The 27,708-nt window shown below is 39.7% G+C and overlaps 2 protein-coding genes and 1 non-coding gene across 3 annotated transcripts; 2 read left to right on the top strand and 1 right to left on the bottom strand.

Moving 5' to 3' along the window:
• Positions 1-891: 891 nt before the first annotated feature.
• Positions 892-6,408, top strand: got1 (glutamic-oxaloacetic transaminase 1). Its single transcript, XM_005801557.3, has 9 exons — positions 892-1,083; positions 3,144-3,325; positions 3,414-3,537; positions 3,814-3,926; positions 4,007-4,111; positions 4,221-4,371; positions 4,978-5,143; positions 5,244-5,386; positions 5,544-6,408. The coding sequence occupies exons 1-9, from the start codon at positions 975-977 to the stop codon at positions 5,681-5,683; spliced, it is 1,233 nt and encodes a 410-aa protein (XP_005801614.1). The 5' UTR covers positions 892-974; the 3' UTR covers positions 5,684-6,408.
• Positions 6,364-27,590, bottom strand: cnnm1 (cyclin and CBS domain divalent metal cation transport mediator 1). Its single transcript, XM_023327537.1, has 10 exons — positions 26,108-27,590; positions 19,341-19,484; positions 16,872-17,012; positions 16,595-16,764; positions 16,389-16,488; positions 12,918-13,063; positions 12,178-12,421; positions 11,236-11,340; positions 9,481-9,576; positions 6,364-9,123 (listed from the first exon to the last, which is right to left on the bottom strand). The coding sequence occupies exons 1-10, from the start codon at positions 27,534-27,536 to the stop codon at positions 9,038-9,040; spliced, it is 2,661 nt and encodes an 886-aa protein (XP_023183305.1). The 5' UTR covers positions 27,537-27,590; the 3' UTR covers positions 6,364-9,037.
• Positions 22,655-22,726, top strand: trnad-guc. The gene has a single exon. It is a non-coding gene; the product is annotated as a tRNA-Asp (tRNA).
• Positions 27,591-27,708: the final 118 nt, after the last annotated feature.

The raw sequence follows: 27,708 nt of genomic DNA, 5'->3' as shown, positions 1-27,708 counted from the left end.
CTAAACATATCTGTGCAGGACTTCAAGATCTTAATAAAGTGTTTATATCCTTTGAACATTTTCATATTTCGGCATATTGTGTCTCAATTTATCACAATGAAAACTTCATTGTCTGTTAGTGAGATCTTATCTAATAGATCAACAAACATCCTGCATATATGCAGAAGGAAAAGTACAGATTGCCTTCTTTTAAAAGAAAAAACTAAAAAAAAGCCAAGAGTGCATTTTTTATTTCCCAGCTCTGATACTCATAAATAAAATCTAATGTGACCAACATGCACACAGCATATATTTGTTCTGTACTCAACAAATGTGATGCTAGAGAATGAAAAGAAGAAAGTTTTATTAAAAGAGGGTCAGAAGAAGTTCCATGAAACATTTACACAGAAAACATTTAGAAAAGCTGCTTGGCTCAGATGAAAACAAATTGTAAGTTTTTGACATATATGCAAAATGGTACATAAAGGAGAAATCCTTTATTCTACACACTTTACAATCATGCACTACGCTGAGTAAAAATTCCACCAGAATTTTATGCAATAGAGGGCTGTGGTTGTGACCAGCATTCAAGGAGTGTGAATACCTTTTGGAAGGCATTCTAACTCATTTCATTATTTACCACAATTCAGATTTAATGTCCTGAAACAAAGTCCACAAGGCTCTATCACCACCTTGTGGTAGTAGATTTTATTGCAATAACAACCTGAACCACAAAGATTTGTATTTAGATTTGTCAGTCATGACTCGGAGGCGTTCATTGGTTAACAAATAGCTGTGCGGGTGTTTCTTTTTCGAACTTTAACCTGGCAAAAACCACTGACGACATGTTCATGGCGAAGTCCTATTGGCTAATCCACTCACACCCACCGTGACACTACTGAAAGCCGATTTGAAGGTGAGAGTCATTTTACATCCAGTTAGCTTGCTGCTCAGGTGACAACTCCCTGCTGCTACAGCCGTCTTTAAAAGAAGACATGTCGGTGTTTTGTGACGTGCAGCAAGCAGCCCCTGTTGCTGTCTTTAAACTTACGCAGGACTTCAGTAACGACGAGTTTCCAAATAAGGTGAACCTCGGAGTGGGAGGTAAGATGCGCGCTGGGAAGCGTTAACCATGGTAACGGTCACGATGGGGCATCTGTAGCTGCTGCATGGTATAATGATGAATTCTGAGACCTAAAATTATGTTACCTGTCCAGGGACACTGTCTGTAAGTGGGGAAGGGCATGACATTAATTTTATTTTTTTCTTTTATTTAGTACATAAATATTTAACGCAGCTCTTACAATAGCAATCAGAATGCATTTTACTGCTAAATGTTTTGTAATATAACTTTGAGAAATCGTGATAGAAAAAAGAAATAAAATGCGATTCGACGCGTCTACGAATGTCCTACAATATCAGATCAGCAATAACAAACCCAAGAGGGGTGGCATATGATTAATCATACCCATTGTGTTCAAGCAGCCTATTTAGGGAATCACAATTCTCCATTCCCCATTTATTTTTATTTTATTTTATTCCTACCGCTTTCTCTACCGTATTCTGGCGCTTTATAAAGTTACCTCTGTCTATGACAAAGAGTCTATTGGATTACTGCAACGTCATCAAGAACACGCCACTTGTAGGGGTTTAAATATGTGTCTTCTCTTTTAAAGCAAAAAGATCAAACGCCCCAGCCCCGAGTACAAGTGTTTCCCGTGTTAGTATTGAAAGAGTAAAATTCCTCCTTTAAATGAGTAGTGTGAGAAACATTGTGTGGCTTTGTCATGGCAGGACAAGGCCAGCCTAGTCCCATGATTAGTACCGGAGGCTGAGGTCATATAATCCCCATCCCGTGCACGACGCACAATGCTACAGATGGTCAAAAGCCACTGCGCAGCTGGTAAATGTAGGCCACACAGTGTCTGGTGCCACATGCAAGAGGAGTTATTTGCAGAGCTGAAGAAAGTAGTCCGCTAAAGTTAAAACAGAATTGAAAATAAATAAACAACTAAAGCATTGAATTTGGAATTTTGGCAGCTTTTATTTACTTATTTTATTATCAAGTCATTGTATAAAACAAGAAAGAAAACCTCAACATGCTGGAGTTTGTGTAAGCTGATGATCTCTGTTCCTGGGATAAAGAGGTTATTGCATGTTACACTCCTTATCAGGTGTTTGCTCATACTTTACCTGGCAAAAACACACAAGAGATGAAAGTACGCACATATGAGGGCATCTTGGAACAGCCATGGGCAGCTTTGTTCTGCTGTTCAGGACAGCATGCATGAAGCTGTTCAGTTTTTGTTATTTGTACTAACCAAAATCATTAATTCATGTATACTGAATTCCAATTAACCTGTTAAAACAGTAATGTGTTAATTTAAAGTAATGTCATTGGATATGTGTGGATATTGCTCAGTTTGGTTAGAGCAATAAGGATTTATTTCTTACAAATTTCAAAGACATAAAGTCCCACAAGAAAATAGTCTTTTCCAAGCTTTTACATAGAAACTCAGCAAACTAATTGGTCAACTCTGAATGTAGGTTTTTGTTTTTCATTGAATAAATTGTGTAAACTGTAATTTTACTAGAAGCCCAATAAGTTTAAATTCACATTATATATTATTTGAAATATTTCATCAGGAAACATAATTATGTCCCTGTTACCTGCATGGTTTTAATCACCTTTCGCTGAAATCAAGAACCCAAACAAAACAAATACATGCATAAAGTGAATCTAATGAAACATAAAAATTGTAAGCATTTTCCTGTCTATTCTGGTTTGTTTTGAATTGTTTTTTGGGGAGAGGCTGGGGAGAATTGCATAAGAGATTTCGTAAATTTCTTTAACAGCTGTAGCCGTTTTGAGTGAAACTGAAAATGAATAAATTTTCTCTATTAATGCTGAAAGCATGTGGACGTAACTTCTGTTAGATTCTTCACTAAACTTAAAAAATGAATCAAGTATACTTGATATACAGGCTACACAATGTTGGCTGATGTTGGAATGGTGGAAATTTTAAGTTTCCATGCATTTAATATTATAAAAAATATTTGACCTGCCCATCAGTCATTTGGGGGACATGTACAGATTTTATTCTATTCTTTTGTCAATTGATTAGTTCATCTGAAATAATGATAAATGTCTTGGTGTCCCAAAGCATACAGGACCAATGAAGGCAAGCCGTGGGTTTTACCGGTGGTGAAAAAGGTGGAGAAGCTTATCGTTCACGACGACAGGCTAAACCACGAGTACCTGCCCATCCTGGGCCTCCCTGAGTTCAGATCCTGCTCCTCCAAGATCGTACTGGGAGATGACAGCCCTGCCATTCGGGAGGACAGGGTTTGTGTTGTAGAAATTAGTGTGTTTTTTTTCCCCAGTTTTCAATCTTTCCACATGTGGTTTAAAGGTCTCCTGCTATTTCGATCAGGTGGGCGGTGTCCAGTGTCTCGGTGGTACCGGTGCATTGAAGATTGGTGCAGAGTTCTTGAGACGATTCTACAATGGGAACAACAACACTAAAACACCCGTCTACGTGTCCGCACCTACTTGGGGTATGCCCGCATATGCTGACATATGAACAATAAAGGATCACACATTAAAGTGAGAACTGAAGCTGCTTGATCTGGAGACAAGCCCCTTATTTGCAGAATTTGATTGGCTTGCAGATCTGTACTTTGAGAATTACTAATGTCCTACTGCTATCGCCTTTTATCAGTGGTCTGTTGTTAGTCAGTAACACCAATAAACCAATCTTCTTTTATCTACAGGAAGCTTTGGCAGTAAAAAAGAACTTGTGGTGTAAAATCTGTTCTTACTGTTTGTTCTAGAAAATCACAACGCCTTGTTCAACAGTGCTGGTTTTGAGGATGTGCGCCCATACAAATACTGGGACGCAGAGAAGAGAGGTCTCGATTTGTCAGGTTTCCTCAGGGACTTGGAGGCAAGCACTTAAATATGACTAAAGTTAGATTCAGTGTTGTTATATTTAATATGAGTTTGCATTGCTGTCTTTCCCTGCAGAGTTGTCCAGAGCGCTCCATCTTTGTCCTACATGCTTGTGCCCATAATCCCACTGGAACGGACCCCACACAGGAGCAATGGAAGCAAATAGCTGAAGTCATGATGGTATAATGCTTTACAAATACACATAATCAGTGCATTGTTTATCCAGTACCACTCAGTGAACTGTCATTTTCACATTTTATTGGGTAATAATTAGTGTTTTTCTTCCCAGAGGCGAAAACTGTTTGTGTTCTTTGACTCGGCCTATCAGGGATTTGCCTCGGGTAACCTTGACAAAGACGCTTGGGCTGTCCGCTACTTTGTCTCCATGGGCATTGAAATGTTCTGTGCTCAGTCTTTCTCAAAGAACTTCGGACTCTATAGTAGGTAACCAGTCAGTACACAGAAAAAGGTCACACGAAGTAAGAACAGTAGTCGTAAAACAAATCTCATGTCCTATTTGAAAAGTGAATTACAATGCTTTACAAAGGCATTCATTCTTTTCCACATTTTGTCACACAGACGTATAGATTTTTTATTGGGATTTTATGATTGATAGAAGCTGCGCATAATTGTGAAGTGAAAGGAAAAGCTTCCCATGAACTCCAGGTTTTATTGTGATAATAATGTGATCAGGTATTGAGTTTTCCACAATACAGTTTGTTTTTGCATGTAGGTCAAAATTTTGCATTGTCTTCTCATCTGACCAGAAAACCTTCTTCCTCATGTATCCTGTCTCATTCACAGCTTGTGGCAAACTGTAAACAGGACATCTTGTGGCCTTCCTTTAACATTTTTTTTTCCATTGTACCATACAAGCAAGATTAAGGTGTAGGAAAACGTTGGCATTCCAAAGTATTTTCTTCCAAAAACTCCAAAGCACCTTTCTGAAAGGCAATTGCATTAGGTTATGGGAAATATATCACAGTGATGTGACACTAAACAGAAACTTGTTCTTTTTTTAAATGGTACTTCTGCTTACCTGTCAGATGAGCGTGTGGGTAACCTGACAATCGTGGCACGGGATGCAGATAACCTGAAGAGAGTTCTCTCCCAGATGGAGAAGATTGTCAGGACCACCTGGTCCAACCCACCGTCTCAGGGTGCTCGCATTGTTGCAGTCACGCTTAACTCACCGGAACTATTTTCTGAGTGGTCAGTGGAAAATCTCAAATAATCATTTTCCAAGGCATTTCATTTCAATAGCCAACTAAGTTATGATTTTTTTTTTAACTCTCCTGTTTTTACCATTCAGGAAGGACAATGTGAAGACAATGGCTGACAGAGTCTTACTGATGAGGGCTCAGCTTAAAGCCAAGCTCCAGTCTCTGGGAACTCCAGGGACGTGGGACCACATCACAGACCAGATCGGCATGTTCAGCTTCACAGGCCTCAACTGTGAGTTCAAGAATGTGCTTTCAACACTAACAACAAAAGACGAATGTACAGAAGCCTAAGAGGAAACTATAAACTTCTAACATTGTCATACCCATATAGGCTTTGTAAAGAGGCAAGTGAATACAATTTCCTGCTTCTTTGCTTTTATCTTTTGCAGCTAAACAAGTAGAATACATGGTGAAGGAAAAGCACATCTATTTAATGGCCAGTGGTCGCATCAACATGTGTGGTTTGACCAGCAAGAACATCGACTATGTAGCGGAGTCCATCTATGAAGCTGTTACTAAGGTGCAGTAGGATCATCTCACAGCTCTCAGCACTTCCAGAGATGGCAAATCTCTGTGGTTGTCCCGCAGATTTTTTTATCTGTAACAAAATGAGAATTTTTTTTCTGAATTTTAATTTACTGTGTTAAAAGAAGTTAAGCAACTCCTGAAGAGGAATGCTACTGTGCAGATAGTTTTTATCCTTTCATAAAACATAATGTTGTTATAAATCATGTTCTATGTTTTTTTCCTCGTGTTAATTGTATTGTTTGTCTTTATGTCATTGGAAAAGTCTTGAAGAGAGACAACTTGCCTGTGCTTTATCACAATTTCTTGAGCTTCCTTCTTCAAGTGTAAAAAGGTTAAAGCAGTATAATATTGAGGATCCTTAAAAGGACCAATTTAATTTATAATTCAGCCATTAAGAACGACTGATGAAAAATTATAGCTGGGTGAAACTTCAACTATTGTTCTCAGGAATGTATTTCACTTTTAACTATGTAATTTATTAATACCCTGTGGAAGTATAACTATTTTCTTGTTTAAAACCTGTGTATGTGTGTGTAGTATTTCTTTCTAGCTCCAGTCAGCACAAGCAGCATCGATCACTTCAGAGAAATGTGTGCTCAGTCCTGCAGGCTCTGTCTTAATATTTCCGATCCTGTCAGGTTCCTGCTGGTTATTGTTGACCTTCTTAGCTCCGACTAGTTCTTGTGCAAGAGTTGTTGCTCGGAAAAAAAAAAAAAACACTAATGATCAACCAGCCTGCTATCACATCTCTATGTACAGAACACTTACAAACAGACTGATAAGCAATTTAATTGAGGCTGAAAGAGTTGATTGGAAGGTTATTTCCAATAAAGACTTATGAGTATTATGCTTGTATTGTTTCTAAATCAGTTGATGAGGGTTATCTTTACAACCTTTCTGTACATCTTGTTAAAAATATTGCAAAGTTTGCATATCATAAAAATGTAGGAAATTAAATTGATAATGCTAAACAATGGGAACAAAACAAACATTGCAGGAGTAACAGGTTAGTAAATTTATTAATATAATCTTTCATTTAGATCAAATGATATGTTTCTTTACATCGTCATATAGTCATTTGGATTTTACATAGCAAAACCTAACTTTCATTCTTTTTTTAATCCAAAACATTTTTACCAGTCCCAACAAATCTATAAATTCTCTAGAAGCATTTTACGCCACGTTCAAATCCTCTCGGTCTGAGTCAGCTGTCGGATCAGGACACTTTTACCCCTGAGTATCCTGCGCTTGCCAGATCACTCCGAGTAGCTTAGCTGTGCAGGATCCTTTGTACTTACACTGTTGTCCCCCGCAGAATGAATTAAATCAGGGAGTGTCTCCAAACATCTCCTGCGTTTGAAGAGGGTGAACAGGGGGGGCGTTGACTTGACGTCAGTGTGGATTCAATTGCTTCCGTCACTGAAATCTCTGCCTGTGCTCTGTTTGGCAGTGATCCTGGCACAATTTCAAAATACAGATCAGCAAATATTAAACCTAAATCTGCTCTTATTTAAAAAAAAAAAAACCCATACCATTTCATTATTGCAGTAATGTAGGATTATCTGAGTAAGTTCACTGGCATGTCTTTCAAATGACCTCTGTCCTCCTGTGCCTTATTATGAGCTCCTAAAGAAGCCTTTTCATTAAAGTTTCTCTATTATATGAAGGTATTTTGTGTTAAATGTTAGCCTGCAGTGTTTGTCAGACTTATAAAATCTACTTAGACTAACTGCAGACTTCACTTTCACAGGGAGGTTAGTTTCTTTTTACATTAGCATGCATAAGAGAAACAGGACCTTTGCAGGGTTACAGTACAAGGAGCAGAAACAAACATGCAAGTATACAGTCACTTCCAAATGTATTCATACCTCTTTGCCCATGCTCTGTCATGTTACAACCACATACTTCAATATGATTTATTATTTTTTTCACATAGTAATTTTTCACCTCATAATTGTGAAGTAAGAGGAAATTTGTTTTTCAATCAGTTTTTAAAGAAATATATAGGGACAATAACAACCAGTTGCATTCAATCCCCTTTATTTTGATACTATTAAATAAACCCAGTCTAATTACCTTAATTGGTCACCACATACATTTGTAAAAATAAAAAAATAACATTCAGTCTGAAACTTCATAGTTGTGCACTTCTTTGAGTTGCACTATCAAATAAAATCTGAACAGGTTCTGGTTGTGACATATTAAACTATATTCAAGGGGTGTGAATACATTTGATAGCACTGCAGCAGCTATCTGTTTGAATCCCCAGATCCAGAGATCCCTAATCCCTACACCCTTTGAGCTTATTATTTAGCTGGTGTATACAGCTTTAGTGACTGGCACAGATAAAAAACAATATTGATATCTAAAGCTCCCCTACATTTGGCTATAAGCAGGTGATAAAATTCCCAAGACTCAGTTTTACTGGATGCGATCAAGTCAGTAGAAAGTTGAGGATGTTTGTTGGGTAGAATTATTGCAGTTATGCCCATTTGGCTACTTGTTGACAGCCGGGAATGTTTTGACAGGAAAAGTAAATATAGTGTTTATGTAGAAAAAGCATTTCAGTTAGAAGATAGCATCTAGAAAAGGATGTAATGTGTTCATGAATCTAGGCAATTAAAGCATTTTTTTATGACTTGCATTGTTATTTTTGTATCACATACATTGGTAATGTTGACACTTCCATATAGATATAAACTAAAGAAACTTTGCTCTCTTTTTTAACTTTTACCTCATTTCTTTACAATCAGACTGAAAATTGGCAATTTTATGGCTTTTTAAGAAGCTATGTGAAAATTGTGCTCCTGTTTGGTGGCCTTTTTCTATTTCGCCTTGTGTTGTCAGTTGTGCTGGCAGTAGTCGGGCCCCTATTTGGCAACATCATAAGCTTCTTTCACAGACATTTTCTAGAATGTGGAAACGACCGCACAGTATCAATAATAATGAAAAAATAATTACCAAACACTTTTTTGTTTGTTCAAGTAAACCCTCTTTCATACTTTGATGTTTTGGTATTTCAGTGTAAGGTATTTTGTTCAACATTGTAAATATACCCACCATTAAAAGGTAGCATGGAGAAGATTTGCACCAAGAAAGTGGATAAAACTGAATGAAGCCCATGCAGTCTGCTGAAAGATTTCACTTGTCAGATGTGTTGTTAAAGTAAGTCCTATCAAGTTCTTTTTTTTTTTTCAGGCAAAAAGAGGGCAAATGTATCCAGGGGTCCTGAGGATTTATAAGTGGGTGAAGAAGAGTTGAACAAGTTCAAATAACTTTTAGGTACACAGGGTGTCCAGGGAATAACAAGAGGAAGGGTGTGCATGATTTATCCCTCCTCCTTAATTTTGCTGGACTAGCTTGTTACCGATGGCTGCTCTGACCCCTCCTCCTCCTCCAAACTCTTTTCTCCTTCTCGAGACTTTTTCCTCCTCTTGTTACCTAGAAACAGAGGAGAACATGGTAATCGTTGACATACATGTATTCTCCAGATGCCACAGCTGAGATTAAGCATAGTATTCCATTTTGTATCCGACTCAAACTGGCGTAAAACTCATCCGATGCCAAAAAATGACTATTTTTAAAAAATGAGTCACAAATCTGTGCCAGCAAGAACAGCTGCATTTGGAGGAGCTGCTCGACAGAAAGTGGTGGGCTGCTTTACAGGGACACTACACGTAATCTGTTGCTAGGAGACGCTCGGGACTATTGCTGTGGCTGACAGAAAAGTTCAGGCACATCTGACAGCGTGTGTGGGTGAGCTGTGGCACTGGAGCTCACGACAAACCGCTCACTCACTCAGTTTACGCAGGAGCTTCTTTCCCATGTTCTCCTCTGAGCTGGACAGGGACAGGGAGCTGATGAAGGGGGAGGTGGACGGCTCTGTAGGCACATCTGTAACAAACATGAGAGATTTCTTCATTAATGAAATCTCACACAGATGGGGAAAAATGCTCAAAATTACTTTAACTTATAGCAGTAGACCTGTAATACTTGGTACGAGTATTACACGTACCAAGTATGCATTACACGTACCATGTATTAGTGGAAGTAGCTCCACTAATGTTGTTAAACATTCTTTATAAAAACACAAGGGTAAAGCTTGTAGTACAGTTTTAAAAAATGGTATCACACCCTGAAGAAGTTAACTGAACTTATATACCTCGTTTCAACCATGCTGATAATCAACTATTTTTTTTAAGATGCAGTCACAAATCTGCAGGTCAGTTTGCAATTTATTCTTGAGTTTCTTGCTCAAAGGTACACCAAAATGGTGGTAGAAGAACCTGGAATCGCACCAACAACATTCCAGTTATGTAGACTACTGACTTAATACTAAATTGTTGACCCTTAAAAAGTCTGATATTAAAATAATTGTCAATACATTTTTTTATCTTATTTATTTTCAAAGTGAACAATTTAAACAAGACAAAACAACAATTTGTGATTTGACTTTTGCTCTTCGTTTTGTTTCATAATTGATTAATTGATGTCACAAAACAGTCTAGTGTTTGACCCAAATGCAGATAGAGGGCAGGCAGCTGCTGTGCAGAAAAGGGAGCATGATGTCCAATTTTCAAGTTCAGTCTGGGTAAGACAGGGATATTTCATGGATTGATGTCAATGTTGTCTGGGTTTTTATATATTTTTTGGGGGGGGCTAGTAGACATCCTTGAAATGACTGGTGCAATACATGCAAGAGATAACCTTTCTCCTTCTGGAGCTGCTGCGCAGTGTCTGGTTCAGAGCGAACGGCCCAAACAGTGCGGCCGAATGCATACATGTGGAGCAGAGACATGCAGAACACAGTGGGCAGCTGCAGCTGATGAGTAAGATAAGTGTAGCTTTATGGATGAACCGGAAAATAAATGTCCTGCCATCCCGGTCGCAACAAATGGGTGGTGGAGCACATCGTGGCGGAACATAGTTGGTGTGTGTTTTTCCTCTGTGTGACGAAGGAGCCAAATCCAGTTGTACACATGGACACAAATAAATGGCTGGGTAAAGTGAGAGTTTATCTAATAAATTGACTTAAGATGAATTCGTAAACTATAAACTGTAGTAGTGACATTTTTAAGAAGTGTTTTTGTTTTATTACATTGAATATATAATTTGAGATTTTTGAAAAATTGTTGTCCAGATTAACTTAAAAAGTGAGCTATTATTGTTACAAGTTAATTTTATAAACTACAAAAAAGTAATTGTAGGAATGCACAAATATGAGTATTTGGGTAGATGTTGATATCTGTTAAGGCAGTATTTACCAATATTTCATTTAATCAAAAAGCTTTTTATTGAATTACTTGAGTCATCTTCAGAATGATCGATAGATTACTCGATTACTAAAATAATAATTTACAACAGCCCTAGTGCTAACTGGTCTTAAATGTACATTTTTCATGTATTTAATTGCACTGACTGAGACATTTCATAGATAAAGCTCAAACAATGCTATTATCCCCTCACTCAACCTAAAAATCATGGGCTTCAAAATGAACCATTAATACATACAGATTTTGAAAAGCAGCCTCAAAGGGTCAGCAGCCTGCTTACCATTGTCAGCAGAACTTTCCGGTCGGTCTTCATGGATGTAAGGAATCTCATCCATGCGAAGGAACACTGTATCATTTGGACTCCTCTGCCCATCAGATTTACTGCCTGTTTGGAGGGGAAAAAAGTTCAATAAAAGAGATGCCAGTAAACCTGCAGGTCTTTAGACTCTGCTTCTAGAGGGAGGTAAAAAACTACCATTTACCATTTAATGTACGTTTATATAGTCCAGTGAAATATTAAATATAAGAGCAAAAGATTTAGGATCAGAGACTAAAATTTCTATTAAAGAGAGATACTACAAGTGGAAAGAATTATATGAATATATGTTTTTCATTTGACAGTCGTCACCTCTGTTGCATCTTATGTCCAAGTCATACAGTTGCAAGACATGTGCCTTCATCACCCAGAGGAAACATCCAGGTCTTGTTAAAATATCCCAAATCCTTGTGGGTAAGCATGTCTTGGCCTAATGAGACTAAACTAAAACATCTGGGCCACAATTCCAAAAGAAATGTCCAGCTTGAAAACAAACTAAGATTTGTAGAAACTAATTGTTCTTCTAAACTAGGAATCAATTCCATCACATTGGAATCAGCTTTTTGTAAAGGCAAAACATATGTAGACTAATACTTTTTTGTCTTTTCGCAACAGTTTGTTCTTTTTCTTTCTGGTTTATGGTGGTATTGTTATTTTAATGTATTTCTTGCTCGTAGCGCAATATTTTCCGCTTTGCTCCTCTATTTTCCTTTAAGACTTTAAATTGAATATGAATAGGGCTGTATGAATACACTTGCCTAGTCTAAAAATATATTAAAAAGTAATGACTTCTGGACTAACATCACTCCAGTACACTTTTATGGAGTTAATTACCTCCATATCTTTACTACCTACCCTTTTTTGTCTGAGTTGAATTATTGCAACGTAAGCAGGTGAGGAACTCACGAACAATGCGGTTTCTCTCGTTGAGCTGGGAGGTGCTGTGAAGGCCACCGTATGGATGGAGGTGTGCAAAGCGCGCCAGCCCCAGTCGAGTGTGTGTGCTCATTAGTGGGAGAGCGATGCTGTTTGAGCGAGCCTCTGGGCCTGGGGGTCTCCCTTTAATGTCAGGATCCACAGTATCGGGGGTCTGAGGAGTGCTGTCCATCCGGGTGGCTGTCATGGCATTCTGGTAATGGTTCTTGCTGATCTGTGCCATGTAGAGAACAACTATTATCATTATGTTTGCATGCATGGCTGCCTTTACACACTCTCAAGCCAAGCCATTGACTGAAATCGGGACCATATTTCCAGAACAAGAAGATTGGGTTAAAAGAGAGGGCATATCCGCCACATGAAGCCAATATGGTCCTGCTTGAAATGGAGCTCAATTATCCTTGGTGATTAGGGGTAAGAGGCTATGGGGAGGAAAGACTGAGGGACAGGATGTCTGCGTTAAGTCAAAATCCACGATTAGGACGTATCAAAGGCAAATTCTGCAGCAGGGAAGAAGTGCACATTATTCAAAATTCAAAGGAGCTTAAAAATGTGGTTTCTTGCTCATGATCCTAAGTTATTACCCTTAATGTACAGGAAATTAGAGATTTAATTGAGGATATAATGAAGGGAAAACTGAGGTTTACTTTAGTGAATAGTAATAGTGTTTATTTTCTTGTGTTTCTGTGTTTTGCTTAAAGCTCTCGAACCTTGATGATCTGCAGGTCTGTGAGTTGCCGCACTGAGTAGTCTGGTAAATAGGCCCCTCCGCCCGGTGTGAGCTGCCCCAAGCTGCCCCCGCTCAGTAACAAGTCTGACTGGTTCAGGCCGCTGCTTCGAGAGCTGTATCTGTGGACTGCAAAGAAATGCAGAAGATATACATATAAACTGTGTCTTGTTTTCATGCTCTGACCCGAGTTTATGCACGAGCAACTCCGATCCATCCATTGATTGTCCTTGGCAGCGTACACCCTAGACAGATCGCCAGTCCATCGCAGGGCAATGAAATGAAAATTTTAAAATAATTTAGAAATATATATTCATATTTCAATTCAAATAATACCTAGACCCTTCTCTTGGTATTTGTCAGTATCTTTGAGAGCACTGAAACTGCCAGTCTCTGTCTACCAAAAATACTGAAACTCTCAACATATTCATCCTTCCAAAGCACATTTCCATACTTTAAGGAAAAACACTCCCCACAAAATGATACTGCTACCAACATTTTGTAGATTTCTATTTCAGATTGCATCGTTGACGCTACCTGCCCGATTATGATTTATCTCCTCCTCCGTCTTTCTTGGCAGACAGATTCTGGAATTCCTGAAGAAATGACTGAGGTTCATTTGTTTTTAAGCTTTTAAATCCTGCTGAAATATTCCTTTTAACAAGGTAGCCTTTCGCGGTTGGATTTTACAGTGAGGATGAAGCTTTGAGGCAGAGTCAGGTGGAAAACAGCAGTGGTTTATTCTTCACACAGAATCAACAACACTTCACAGGTGAAACTGCAGTCTTAAATAGTCCCAGCTGTGACGGATCAAGCCACCTTTAATTCACAGGGCGATCTCAATTCGTTTACTAAATACAAACATTTCCATTTACTTTTTATAAATATTTTATGTTTTATCATTACACCATATGAAACACCACAAAACCCATAAACAATTCACCCCCCCATACACACACTTTTCAATGGCCTCTCCCAGAGACTATATATGGTGTCTGGACCCCCGGGGCAGTATTTGTCCAAACACCCTGGAGAGGACACAGAAAAGACAGGTGAGTCACTCTACATTAGCACTCCACATCTAACAGATTATGCACAACACATTTGCTCAGCTTTACCCACCAGTAGCTCATTGCTCTGAGTAACAATTATCCTCCCTCCACAGGCAACCACCTCACTCATCAATGAGGAGCAGCTGTGCAGAGCCCAGAACAAAAGGCTACATGCTAATTTCTAAAAACACAATTAAAACTTTTTGTGTGCAAATTGTTATTGATGTGCAAATCTATGCTTAAAGTGCAGTGCTAAATAAAGTGCGTGTTAATAAAGTGCAAAAAAATATTTTAAAAAATGCTATACAGTGATTTCAGTAAAATAGTCCCAGTAATGAGGATCTCTTCATTACATTCCTGCATCTGTCTATTTCAGTGTTGTATAGTAACGAAGTAAAAATACTTCACTACTTAAGTATATTTTGGAGTACTTCATACTTTCCTGGAGTATGAAAATTTTTGATGACTTTCACTTTTACTTCACTATATTTCCGAACTTAATTGCGTACTTTTACTCCGATACATTTTCAATGTGTGGTTTAGTTACTCGTTACAAAAAAGCGAGAGAGAGAAACGAAGTGTTTTGATCCCACCTACTGATTAGCAAGTAGCAAGTAGTTCTACCGAACAAAGTCGGTAGAACTACTTGCCTGGGCTTGTTCATCACCACCAATAGGATACACCTGTTTCGCTTCTCCCATTAAACACAAAGCAAGTCTCGCAATCAGGAACAGCCACATGGAGCAGGAGACGGAGACCACAACGACTGCAACTACGTCGGACGCGGCTCCAGGGGAACCACCAGCTGGTGATAGGGTGACCAGACGTCCTCTTTTTCCCGGCCATGTCCTACTTTTCAGACCTAAAAAGATGTCCGGGGGGAATTTAAAAATTGTCCGGGATTTTGGTCAATTGCCTCAAAACACATTACATAGCTTACAGTGCATTGTAGGGCACTGCGCACGGCGCTGCGTGTCACGTAATCCCTGAGCCGCGTCAGTGGGCAGCATCTCACCCCCCCACCCCGCTCCAAAGTTTTCTGTTTTTTTTTTTTTTTTTTTGCATAATGACCAGTTGTGTGCACCACCTATTGACTGATTCACTGATTTGTGAAGTAGAGTAATCGTAACAGCTCTTTTTCTTCATGTTGGCTGCATTTTCTGTACTATTTATTTTTCTCATTTTCAGCACTGACCTTACTTGAAGGGAAAACTTAAGGCTTACAAAAACTTTGTATTTTCTGTCCTGGAGGGTATACTAAGAAGCTGGTTCAGTTGTAAAGCAGGTTAAGTTAACCTTGTGCTATAGGTAAAGCACCTAATTTTCTTAACTAAATGATGCCTGCAGGTATATCTATTAGCAGGTTCAATTTTGCCTGCACATGGTTGGGTACATTATTTTAAGTGTATTTGACAAGTTTACCAAAATATAAAAAATGTCATTCAAACTGCATTTGCTTTGTTTTACTTTTTACTTGTACTTTTCATTACATTACTTGAGTACATCCATTTTTACAGTACTTTCCATACTTAAGTACAAGAAGTTTCAGATACTTTAAAACTTTTACTCAAGTAACATTTCAGTCAGTGACTTCGACTTTTACCAAAGTCATATTTTGGAGAGGTACTTGTACTTTTACTTGACTCTGAGATTTCAGTACTTTATACAACACTGGTCTATTTTGCCTATGGTGTCTGGCATGCTACCAGAATGTTTTCTTAGCTTTAACTCAAATCTAGACAACTTAAGATAAGGGAAGGTTGTCTCCTCTTAATTCTGGTCCCAGAAATATATATTTGATTGAAACAGAATGCATCAGTTTGTGATCTTTAAGGATACACAATTTTTGAATTTAGTCAGCAGCTATGCGTCCTAGTCATTGGAAACATTTTGTCAAGTTCATGTCAAGGAAGTGAGTCAGTCAAGCAAACACAAGAAAAACTGAAGATGCGTCTCTGGATATTATCCACCAGCATGTGCTTAAGTGAGAAGTTTTTAACGCATAATCTCCTAAGATAGGACTTTTTAATATTTAGTAGAAGCTTACAAATAGTATTAGGCACAACTTGAGGATCAGACATTTAAAATGAGCTCAAAACCTCCACAAGAGATCAGAGGGAGAGCGTCTGTATGGCAGGATTTCTGCTTGCTTCGCAGTCTTAGCTGGATTTCATATAATCTTCTGCAGGTCATGTCCTTCCACTGGGAAATTCTCTAAAAACACTTCCCTTAATTACTTTCTTCCCACGGCTTCTGCTGCAGCTTCTGCAGCCTGACAGACGCTGGGTGGCATTAAGACAGGAAAAACATCCTCTGCTTTTGCTGCAGTCTTTTGCCAAAGTCTGCTTTCTGCTGCTTTTATTATCACTGTGACAGCAGGTTCACTGGGACATGTTACTTACCAGTTGGCAGTGGTGGGATAAGCGCTGGCATGCCATAGTAGGAAAAGGCTCCATTTTCAAACCGAAGAGCTTCCTTTCCGATCTCCACCTCCACCCGTCCCTGCATCAATAATACATGTATATAGATTAGGCCAACGCAGTTTGTTTTCATGTGGTGATGGTTTACATTAGTCAGCTAGCTGTGATAGCGGGGAAGTGAACGTCACCTGCAGAATGAGGATGAAGTAGTCAACTGGTTTGTTTCTCTGATAAAGATAGTGTTGAGGAGCGTGTTTGTTCTTGGGGTCAAACTTCAGGTCCTGCACGACACTCGGGTGTTTGATGAGGCGCAGCAGGATCTTGTCCGACAGGTGACACAACCTGAACGGCTCCACTTCTACAAAGCAAATTCAGACAACCACACATGTGTGAGAACCACACGAAAACAAGAGACAAATACTTGGTTTTAAGCATCTCTTCTTTTCTTGCTGTGTTAAATATTACCTGTCGCTAAGAAACGGTGTGTGGCAAGCAGCAGCTGGGGAGAAATCTTCACTTTCAGCTCATTTTCTCCTAGCTTGAAGATAGAGAAATCCTGTTGCTTTCTCTCATGGTGGGACACTCGTCTCTTGGTCCGATTGTCAGCTACGAATCAAAAATTAGTAGCATGTTTTAAGAAGAACACAGCCTATGTTGCAGATTTATCAAGAGGCATGAGTACTTACACAAAGCACTGCAAGAAAAACGGTATAACATTTACATACGTTGCTTCTAAAAGCAGGAGTTTTTTGGTGCTTCGGCTGTAGAAGCATCAATGAAGCCTGGATTAGATATGAATTGGAGTGTGTTTGGCATTTAAAGGCCTCACTGTCGAGAGCTTTTCCAGCCAATTAAAAATGAGCGGATTATGGGGCTTATCACTGAGCTGGGGTCATTTATTTGCACTAATTAATTATGTATCAGAAAGGAGCAGGAAAACTCAGGCAGGAGGGGATGGAATCAATAATTTGATTAGCAAATTTAGGGGCTGTGGAGAAGTGGAGGGTCCTATCATGAAAATATCATGAGCTTGAATTTAATGAACCTCTGAGAGTGATCTATTGTTTCATGAATGCCAATGAAAGCAGTCTGCGTTCCTACATGATGTATTGTATAAACCTGTAGTCACAAAAGTGATTGTAACATCTGAACTCAGTGATCTTCAGGAGCTTCAAGATACGTTTGTGAATATAGTCTGTCTTGACCAGCCACTTTTACAAAACAGAAAGATATACTCACTGACCACTTTATTTTGTACACCAGTCAACGACTTGCTTAAGGAAGCAGCAACATAGCCAGTCACATAGATAAGTTGCTGAATTTGGACAATATAGATATGGTGATGACAATTGCTAAAGCTTGAATTGAGCATTAGAACGGGGAAGAAAGGGTGTCCATGTCACGATCCATGTTCTGTCCTGTCCATGCTGTGCTTAAACACTCATTCAGTTCACCTGCCATGCCTGCTGATTGCTTACCTGTTCCACCTGGTCCCCGCCCTACTTAGACACCTCTCAGCCTCTGCCTCCTTGCCAGATTATCAACAGCCATGAGCCAGTAGAGATCCAGCGTTTCCTTCCAAGCCTTCAGTGTTTCTTCGACCCTTTTCTGTCCACGGATTGACCCCCCCCTGCCAAGCCCTTCATGGATCCCAACTGTTCTGGATTTCTGGACCCTGACCCAAGCTTTGCCTCACGACCACCGACTATTGCCTGCCCCACAAGCTAAGTTTGCTCTCTCTGCCCTCCCGTGTATGACCTCTGCCTGATTATCGTCCTAGTCCCTGGGTGTTGCCTCGTGGATCTCCTTGTGGAGTATTTCATTGGTTCCACAGCAGCCTGTTCTTCCTGGTTTCTCTGCTCCACCCGTCCACTGCACTACAGGTCAGTTAAGCTGAACATTTCTAAGTTACCCCTCAGTTATCAGTGCATCACCAGCCTTCTCCCCTCTCTTCTCAGTGCTGTGTTTGACGACCACATCCTGAGCTGCAACCAGTATCTGAAAATTTAATTAAACTTGTTTTTTCCTTTCCAAACTCCTGTCTGTGGTTGAATTTCCGGGTCCCCACCGAGTGTCCTTACAGTCCAAGAGATAAATATGGCACACTTGTATATGCCAGACGGGCTGGTCTGAGTATTTCAGCAACTGCTGATCTACTGAGTTTTACACACAACCCTAGTTTTGATTTTCAAATAATGGTTTGAAAAAAGAAAGTTGCCAGTTGGCAGCAGTTGTGTGGACAAAACATTTTGAGCTGTCAGTTTTAGGAGAATAGACAGACTGGTTTGAGATGAAAAGGTTGCAACAGTAACTACAACCAAGGTGTGCAAAACACTTTTTTTTTTTTTTTTCTTAATGTTCAAACAACTTGAAGTAAATGGGATACAGCAGATGAAGAGCAACCCATGTTCCACTCCTAAGAACGGTCAATGAGTGTCTGTTTCTGCTGCAATTACCTGATGACATCGCCAGAACTTTATCTAGACACCACAACCTGCCTGAATATTGTTGCTGACCTTGTGACCACATCTTCTGATGGTTACTTTTAGCAAGATGATACACCTCGTCATACAGCTGTGATTTGGCTTTGTGAGCCAGACGAGTCCTCTTTCCTCCGATGGCTTCCACAGTTACTAGATTTCAATCTAATAGTCTATTCAGGACTTGGTGGAGTCGGAAATTGGCATCACAAGCGTGCAGATAACAAATCTGCTGCAACATGCTGTCTTGCCAACATAGACCAGAAACTTAAAGTATTTTGCCACCTTGTTGAATCTAATGTCACTAAGTTTTAAGGGAGACTTGGTTCAGCCCCTTATTAGTGAAGTGTATCTAATAAAGACGTGAGGGGGGATATTTTTCATATAAGTGGGAACAATAAAACGGCACTAAACATTGTAGTAGCTGTGAATCTGAAAGTGTTTTTCTACGTACTGTACAGGTCTGTCTCATCCACAATCTCAGACTTGATGATTTCTTCGATCACATCCTCGAGCGTTACAATGCCCATCACTTCGTAGAAAGGGTCCCCCTCGCCTTCGCTGTTCACCCGCTGCACCACGGCCAGGTGAGACTTCCCTGCATTTGTCAAAAAAAAAAAAAAAAAAACAGCTTCACTTTAGAAAGTGAAGCTGAGCTGAAAACTGCTCATGCAATGGGGCCGGGGAGGCAACGTCACTGGATTAAAAATAGCTCTCAGTCAACAGCCTCCAACTGGTCAAGATGAAAATCAACACAGGCTGTCGACAAGAGCATGTAAGGAGGGATCTACTTTAGAGGTCTAGTTTTAAATAAATTCAGCACCAGGGCTTATGTGTTCTCAGACTGGACAGGCGATCGGTCCGGAGACATTTTGGCAGTTTGTAAGACCTCAACCCCCTTATGTAAAACATTGAGATTACACAATCCAACTGATGATGCCCGCATCTGTCAAATTAACTGCCTTTGCTGCTGTCACCTCTGAGCACAATGCATGGGTGCTGTGTGCACTCATGAGCAAACCTCCTACTCCAAACCCCCACTCACAACAAGCCTGCGAGACACAGTGACACAACTAGCCTGCAGCATCCCTGCATCTGCAAACCGAATGTGACAAGAACTCGATGTTGCCACAACCTTTGAACATCACAAGGAGAAAAAAATCAGGACAAATGTCAGAGGCAACAATTTTTAATGTTTTTTTTTTATTTTAATATGCTGCTGCTTCAATGTAGATATTCAAACTTTAAAAAAAAAAAAGGCAGCTTGGTAACTGCCTTGGTACCAAACTTGGTAATGTTACCTAACCAAATTTACGTTATTTGGACACAGATTTCATGAAATAGTCTCCAGCCATACTTAGAAGCTGAAACTGCAGGAGACAGGCTGATTTAGGGGATCGCTGCCAGAGGATAAAATGAATGCTTTAATCCAGTCCAACAAGAGAAAAAAATAAAAAAGAGGTTGACTGACAGGCAGCCATCTTCACACATCAGACTGTGGCTGTGTGAGATTAGCTGAGACAGCAAGGCTGCTCTGCTCTCAGAGCTCAGGTGATGCAGAGGAGGGTTTGTTCTCAGCAGCTGATGTTCCCAGGAACTGCATTACATCATTCACGTGTTACATAATACTCTTGCAGAGCGACACACACTCGACATGCTCACGCACGCAGACACACATGCCTGGGGTGAAACTGGGTCCTCCGTAAATGTTCTTTTCACAAATGCTTCTGCTCCAGCAGTTTCCCAGACTCCTGCAGACTATTTTTGTAAATCATCTGTTCTTTTAGGTTGTGCTTTTTTTTTTTTGGATAAATTTTCTGCAAAATAACACCTATGAAGAGAAGGAGATGCTTCAAAAGGTTTATGGATGTGCAAATAAAACAACGTGCAGAAAAAAATTTAGTTAAAGCTAAATTTTGTATATCTCTAAGTTGTATTTGGTCTAACGGAGTTTCAGTTGTATTATGTATTAAAATTACTCATGCATGAACAATGTCCGTATAAAAGTAACAGCAATACCACAGAAAAAGTTCAACCGAAAGTAAATAAAATCTAATGATGATTCATGCACTGATGGCTTATCAATAGAAATATAAACTATACTGTATATATATAAAAAACACTGATATGTGTAAAATGATCATGTTTCAGATATTTTTTGTTTAGAAATACATTTGTACATCTCAAATAAAATGTAAAATATCTGTATTTTCAATAAACTTTTAATCCAATATCCTTTTCAGGAATTATTTTTTACAGTTTTCACTTATCTTAATTTGCTGTTTACTTTAGTTGGTTAATATATATTTTTGTAGGAATCCTTCTTGGTAAGACGTTTTGGAATCCAGTGTCTTTTACTCTTATGAATACCTTTGTATTTAAATCATACATTTATGTTTTGTTGCTTTTTGCCCCCCTTAAACATTTTTTTTTTACTATTTTAAACTTTTAAATGGAAATTGCTTATTCCAAAAAAACAGTATAATTTTGAAGAACTGCTGGAAACTGAGTTATCTGATGCAATATTTTGGACTTAGAGAAATCTCTTTTAATCTATTGCCATTAACTCTGAATTTAATAGGGATTGACTGTATATTGTATGTAACTCAATCTGAAGATGACTTTTTGATTGAGATGAATTTATTGACTAATCTAAACTGAATTTGAACTGAAATAGTTTCCATATAAATTGCACGGTGTTTCACCCCTAATCCATAAGCCTTTTCTGTGTAAGCAGCGTCAGGCCAAGTTTTAGTGGAAGCAATCCCCCTAACTGGGCTGTTGGGGTCACTAATGGGTCCTTTAGGGTCACATGAATCACTTCCCCAAAATCAAATCAAATCAAATTTTATTTGTGTAGCACATTTCAGCAGCAAGGCATTTTAAAGTGCTTTACATCATATCAAACACAGAAACGCAAAGTCATCAAGTGGGGGGTTCTTGCTTTTGCATCCATAAAAGGTTTACCGGTAACACTCCTACTGTGTTATATGGAACGGAATACCTATTGGTATTTTTATTCCCGCTCACAATCACGCAGTTTAAAACGATGTAAACAGCCTTTCAACGGGCTTCCGGCATGAGGCTCCGTACACCTCTTTCACGGAATTTCGATCAGGGACTCCGTCGTCTCTCATGGATTTTTGTGCAATTCTATGGCACCTACTATGGTAACTAACCCACACTTCACCTGGTTCTAGCAGAAGTTTCGTCAGCAGAAGTCTAGTTTCTTCTAAAGTAGTTAGGATATGAATTGAACATGTTTGTAAAATGCCTTAACATATCATCTGTTGAATGTTGGTTCTTGAACTGAGTTCAGCTTAAGTTTACATTATGTAGATTTGTTTAAAATTGGGAACATCTGACATAGAAGTCAAAATCATTTAAAGTTCATTTAACTGTTACAGACACATTCCATAAACTAGTATTCAGGACTGGTACAACTAACTCAACTTCATTCACTTACATTCAGCATCAAAAGTTATCCAATCTCAAACTGTAACGTTCATCAGAAAGAAAAACAAAATTGTTGTTTTTTTCTGAGGAACAACCAAACACACCCTCTTGGATATAAAAATCGTCCTTGTCTCATGATGGCATTGCTAAAGTTTTGAAGTTCTGGTGGCAACAAACTATCAGCAGTAGACGCAATGCTGATCTGCATCAAAATATACTTTGAATCTTTCAGAGAATTATATGATTTACACATGATTGGCCTGATGATGCATCCTAACCATCAAGACTTGTTTACATTTGAAATAGCTAAGCTCCTCGTTAGTACAGTGGTGAGTATCCCCGCCTGTCACGCGGGAGACTGGGGTTCGATTCCCCAACGGGGAGTGAAGTTTGTTTCAGGTCCCTCTTGAAAATGAGATCTAGATCTCAACGGGGTTTACCTGATTAAATAAAGGAATATATATAGCTGTTTAATGTAAACACTATAACCATGGCAAGGCAAGTTTATTTGCATTGACAAATTTAAACAGAAATCTATCCAAAACAAAACTTACTTGCAAAGTTTCTAAGTTTAGGTGCCATTTTTTATGAATGTAGCCAAAACATTTTTGTAATGTACAAAAGATTTCAACATGATGCTGAGACTGAAATCAAACACACTTTGTGCAAACAGTGCTTAACCTGTGAATCTGAGAGGAAACAACAAAAAAACAAAAAAGGTTAACGTTTCTCCAGACATTTATTCATGCTGTTCTCACTTATGCTTTTTTAAATTGCTGATGACATTTTCATTCTCTGCTCGAAGCAACATCCCGACCCCTGCTCAGCGAGACATCCTTACGGCTTCCAGCCAAGCTTCCTGAACAGCAGGAAGTGTTAATCCTTGAAAGAACAGAGAGAAGCTGGAGAGAAGAAGAGCAAGAGGTTGCAGCTGAATTTTTCATGAAGGATTTTAAAAGCACAGTGGGTTGAAATTTAAGCATATTATAGACATATAAAGGTGAATCTGGACTTTGCCTTCCATAACCCTGACATTTACACAACTTGAATCCTCACAGGTCATATGTCAACCAATGGGTCATCATATAAATTTTGAGCTGACCTCTTGCCCTTCTAAGTGACAAACTGTCAAAACTGGATGGTGTCATCAATCAAAATGTTGAACTCTGTTAAACTAAAACAGACTTAAAGTGTAAGGCAAATGGTTTCATATCGTTTGAACATTTTTCAAATTACAACCACAAACTTTATTGCATATCATTTGGGTTTTATGTGACAGACAGACCAACACAAAATAGTGTGTCACTATGCAGGAAGTAACATGCATGGTTTTCTAGCTTCCAAATAAAAAGCTAACATGTAGAATGAACATGTACTTAGCTCCCATCAATCAACACTTTGTAGAATCACTACAGTTTGCTGCAATTATAGCTTCAAATTCAGCTGTACTGCTAAGACAGATTCTCAACTTTGACTTGTATGCATTTACCTATAACATAGCAGCCTAGTAGATTATGCTTTTCGACCAAAAGATTCAATTTTGGTAACATCTTGCCCAGGCATACCATGGACTTTTTCAGTAATGCTTTTCCAGACCTGCCTGTCAGTTTTGGGGACAGCCAGGTAGGTTTGTAGTTATACTTTTTCCATTTTCAGATGACTGATTAAGCAACGCTTTGTGAGACGTTCAAAGCTCAAACTTCTCCATACCTTTGCCCCTGGCCTGCCTGGTGTGTTCCTTGGTCTCCATTAGGCTGTTTATGTTATCCAACAAATGCGTAAACCCTTTCACAGAACAGGGGGCAAAAAAATTCAGGCATGCTCCATGTTTTCAGATTTTTATTAGAATTCTTTTAGAACCAAGTAGCGCTTTATTTTCTACTTCATCATTATTGTCTACCCTGTGTTTATCTTTCACATAAAATCCCAATGAAATATATTGGAGTTAGTGTCTGCAAAGTTCAAAGGGCATCAATAATTTTGCAATGCGCTTCCAAATTGTAATCTTCATATAACAGTTGTGCCGGTAGCTTCTCATCATCTAAATTTGATTTGATGCTGAAAGTGGAGCAGCATGAACTGTTTTCTCTTAAGCACTGATTCTAAATGCTCAATGTTATTTTCAAGACTGACTGGAGTCCTAGGACATGTTTGCTTCAAAGTGAACAGATGCTATCACTGTCAGAGGCAGCGTGTCACTATCAGTCAGCATTTATATTTTTTTGGACAATAGATCTGAGTCACAGAAATACATTGAAATTATAGGACAGTGAAGTTTACATTTTAGTAAACTTGTTTTGGACTGTTGAAAATGTGTTTCTGTTTGCTTTAGTTGCAGGCAAATGTTTCAAATCAGTACATTTTACTACCATACAAAGGAAATGTGAGTCAAAACAAAGTCCAGTGTGAAAGTTATAGTTTCATTTTTATACAAAGGAAAGCTGTGGAAACCTAAATGGGATCTTTGAGAAAATATAATCAGTTGTACCACCGTTGAGGCAACACCTGCCATCAAGCATTTAGGTTGTCTATTGTCTATCAGTGAGTCTATTATATGACTGGGAAGGAATTTTGCTTCACATGTCTTTGTAGAATTATTTTAACTCAGCCACATTGGAGGTTTTTTGAGCATGAATGACCTGTATATAGTCATGCAGGTACATCTCAATCAGATTTATGTCCAAACATTGCCGAAGGCTTGGGCTTCAGATAACATACTGATGGTTGGAGATTCTCCTTCTGTATGTTCTTATAGGATTTATTTTTCATGTGGTAAGACATCTGGGTTCTGATCAGACGAACAGCCCCAAACCATCACACTATTTCCACCATGTTTGACTTTAGCAATGATGTTTATATATATATATATATAAGATACTATCTCTGATTTGCACCACTTGCAATGGCAAATGTAATTAGCAAAAAATTCCACTTCTGTCCTCTTATTCCACCAAATATTTTTCCAAAAGTCTTGTGGATCATCCAGTTTATTTTTGGCAAATGGTGAAATGATTCATTTTGGTCAGCACTGGTTTCGGCCATTGCAAGTATCTTGTGGAAATTGTTTTTGTCCAGTTTCTTTCTTATTGTTGAATCATTAATTTTGACTGTTCATTAAAAAGAGCTTGTCTTTTTAAGGCTAAGGCTTAAGGTTTTACTAAGGCTATTTTTGTCTGATATTAACATTTGTTTGATGATTATAAAAAATTAAGTGAAAGCAGAAACAAATTTGGGGGGAGGGGGTACTACATCTACATAGTATCGTACATGAGTGGAGCTTTTATTATTGTGAAAAGAGGACAACAAAAATGAGGAAAGGAGCAAGATGTGTTTCAGAAGGTTGTTTTGAGAAAATGACTTATATCTCTCATCAAATTCTTAAGACAACTCCATTATGGTTCTTAGTATTTTCTAACCTCTGGCTGAACCATATCCACATTCTCACATTTCACATATGGTTTTCAGTGTTCTGGGGATCAAAGTGTTTTTCTGGCAGATCCACTTTAAACCAGTGAACTGATGTATACATTTACTTCTGCGAGGAAAATGTAGTTTTTAACTGCATGTCACTTCAAAGCACATTTAACTCCTAGGTGGCAGAATGTCTCCCTGCTGCTCCAAACATGTGGCGCCTCATGCACTTAACACTGATTTCTCACTCATAAGTCACGCAAGTTCTGGACATGTGAAAACACAAGACACAGAGGGAGGTTTGCAGCATATTTCCACAGACAAGACCTCTTTCTGGGTTTAAAGTTGGGTTACCTCTCTTGAATTCCTCCAGCATCACGTCCAGCTTGGTGTCACTGAAGACGCAGTGCATGGGATGTTTGTAGAACTGCGTGATTGTTTTCAATGGAGTGCAATCGTCCGGATCCACAAAGGCCAAGTCTTTCACGAAAAGGATGTCCACAATGTTGGACCTGTCGTTCTCATAGACCGGAATTCGGGTGAAGCCGCTCTGCATCACGTCGGACATGGTGCAAAAGTCCAGGACCGCGTCTGATGATAGCATGTAGCAGTCTGTCAGAGGGGTCAAGACATCCTCCACGGTTTTGGTCCTCAGCTCCAGGGCTCCCTGGATGATGTTCAGCTCCTCCTTGACCAGATCATGATATGGATCCGTGACGCGCAGCATGGCCACCAGCTTCTCCCTGGTGTAAAAGCTGCTGATTTCCTGGTGCAGCATGATGTCCAGGATCTTGGACACCGGGTATGCAATGGGGAAGAAAATTAGCATTAGCAAACGGGTGGCGCAAAGAGTTTTGGAGGCGATGGCGAGGCTGTGCCTGGACGCAACGGAGTGGGGTAATATTTCTCCGATAAAGAAGATCCCCAAAGTGCAGGAGGTAGTCGATAGTGCGGTCATTCCTAAAATCTGGCACATCCACACCACAAAACACGTATTTGTGAGGACGTTGCCCAACACCACAGTGCAGAGGATGTAGTTCCCATGTTTACGCACGGATTCTATTTTCCGTGCGTATTTCTGCTCCTTTTCTGTGCCGCTGTTCTGCAGGACCCGCAGCTCCACGGGGTCAAGAGCCAGCATGCTGATGTTCAGCCCGCTGCACAGGGCAGATAGCGCTAATAAAAGCACAGAGACCCCCGCTTGGAGCCAAGCATCTGGCTCTGGAGGTCTCTCCACCACAGCCAGCCAGAAGTCTCTCGTCCTGAAGTGCTTCCATTTCACTCCGTCAAACGCACACATGGAGTAGTATTTGATCACCTCATCTTTGCGCAAGTCTTTGGCCAGCAACTCAAGCAGAACAGAGTTGTGACTTGAGGTGGACCTGAAGGAGCCCAGCAGTTCTATGTCGGAGCTCCGGGAGCTCTCCTCCTCACACGGGTCTCCCTTGGAGCGGAGTCCTCTCTCCGCATCCTTGCTGCCGCCGCTCGGCTCCTCTATGAAGGCGATCCACGGAGCTGCAGGTGCGGCGTCAGGTCTCCCGCTGATGTTCGCGCTGTTAGGATGCTCGGAGTAGTAAACCCTCAGCATGAAGCGAGCCCCCTCGGTCGCCCTCAAAATCCCGTCCTGCACGGACACATCCCCGCTCTGAGTGTCTTCGGGGCGAACGCCAAGCAGCGCCACAGCCGGGGCTGGCAGAAAAGAAAGGATCGCGGTGAGAAAGATGAGGGAGAGCCGGCGCGGATGCAGGATGCAGCAGAGAGCATCCGCAGCATCCACAGCCATGGTGTTGAATGAACTGAAGGACGTGGGAGAAGTAGGTCACGTGGTGTGCGGATGGGATGGATGGAGCAGCTGGTATGTTGCAGAGGGAGACAGAAGGGGGGGGGGGGGGATTCAGAGAGGGGAGGGAGTTGGAAGCTGAAATAAAAATGACCAATTCTGACGTATGCTCGAC

Source organism: Xiphophorus maculatus, chromosome 22 (genome assembly GCF_002775205.1).
Source record: "Xiphophorus maculatus strain JP 163 A chromosome 22, X_maculatus-5.0-male, whole genome shotgun sequence".
In the NCBI taxonomy this organism is placed as follows: domain Eukaryota; kingdom Metazoa; phylum Chordata; class Actinopteri; order Cyprinodontiformes; family Poeciliidae; genus Xiphophorus; species Xiphophorus maculatus.
Note: the sequence above shows the minus strand (reverse complement) of the source record. Positions and strands in the feature narration are given on the sequence as shown.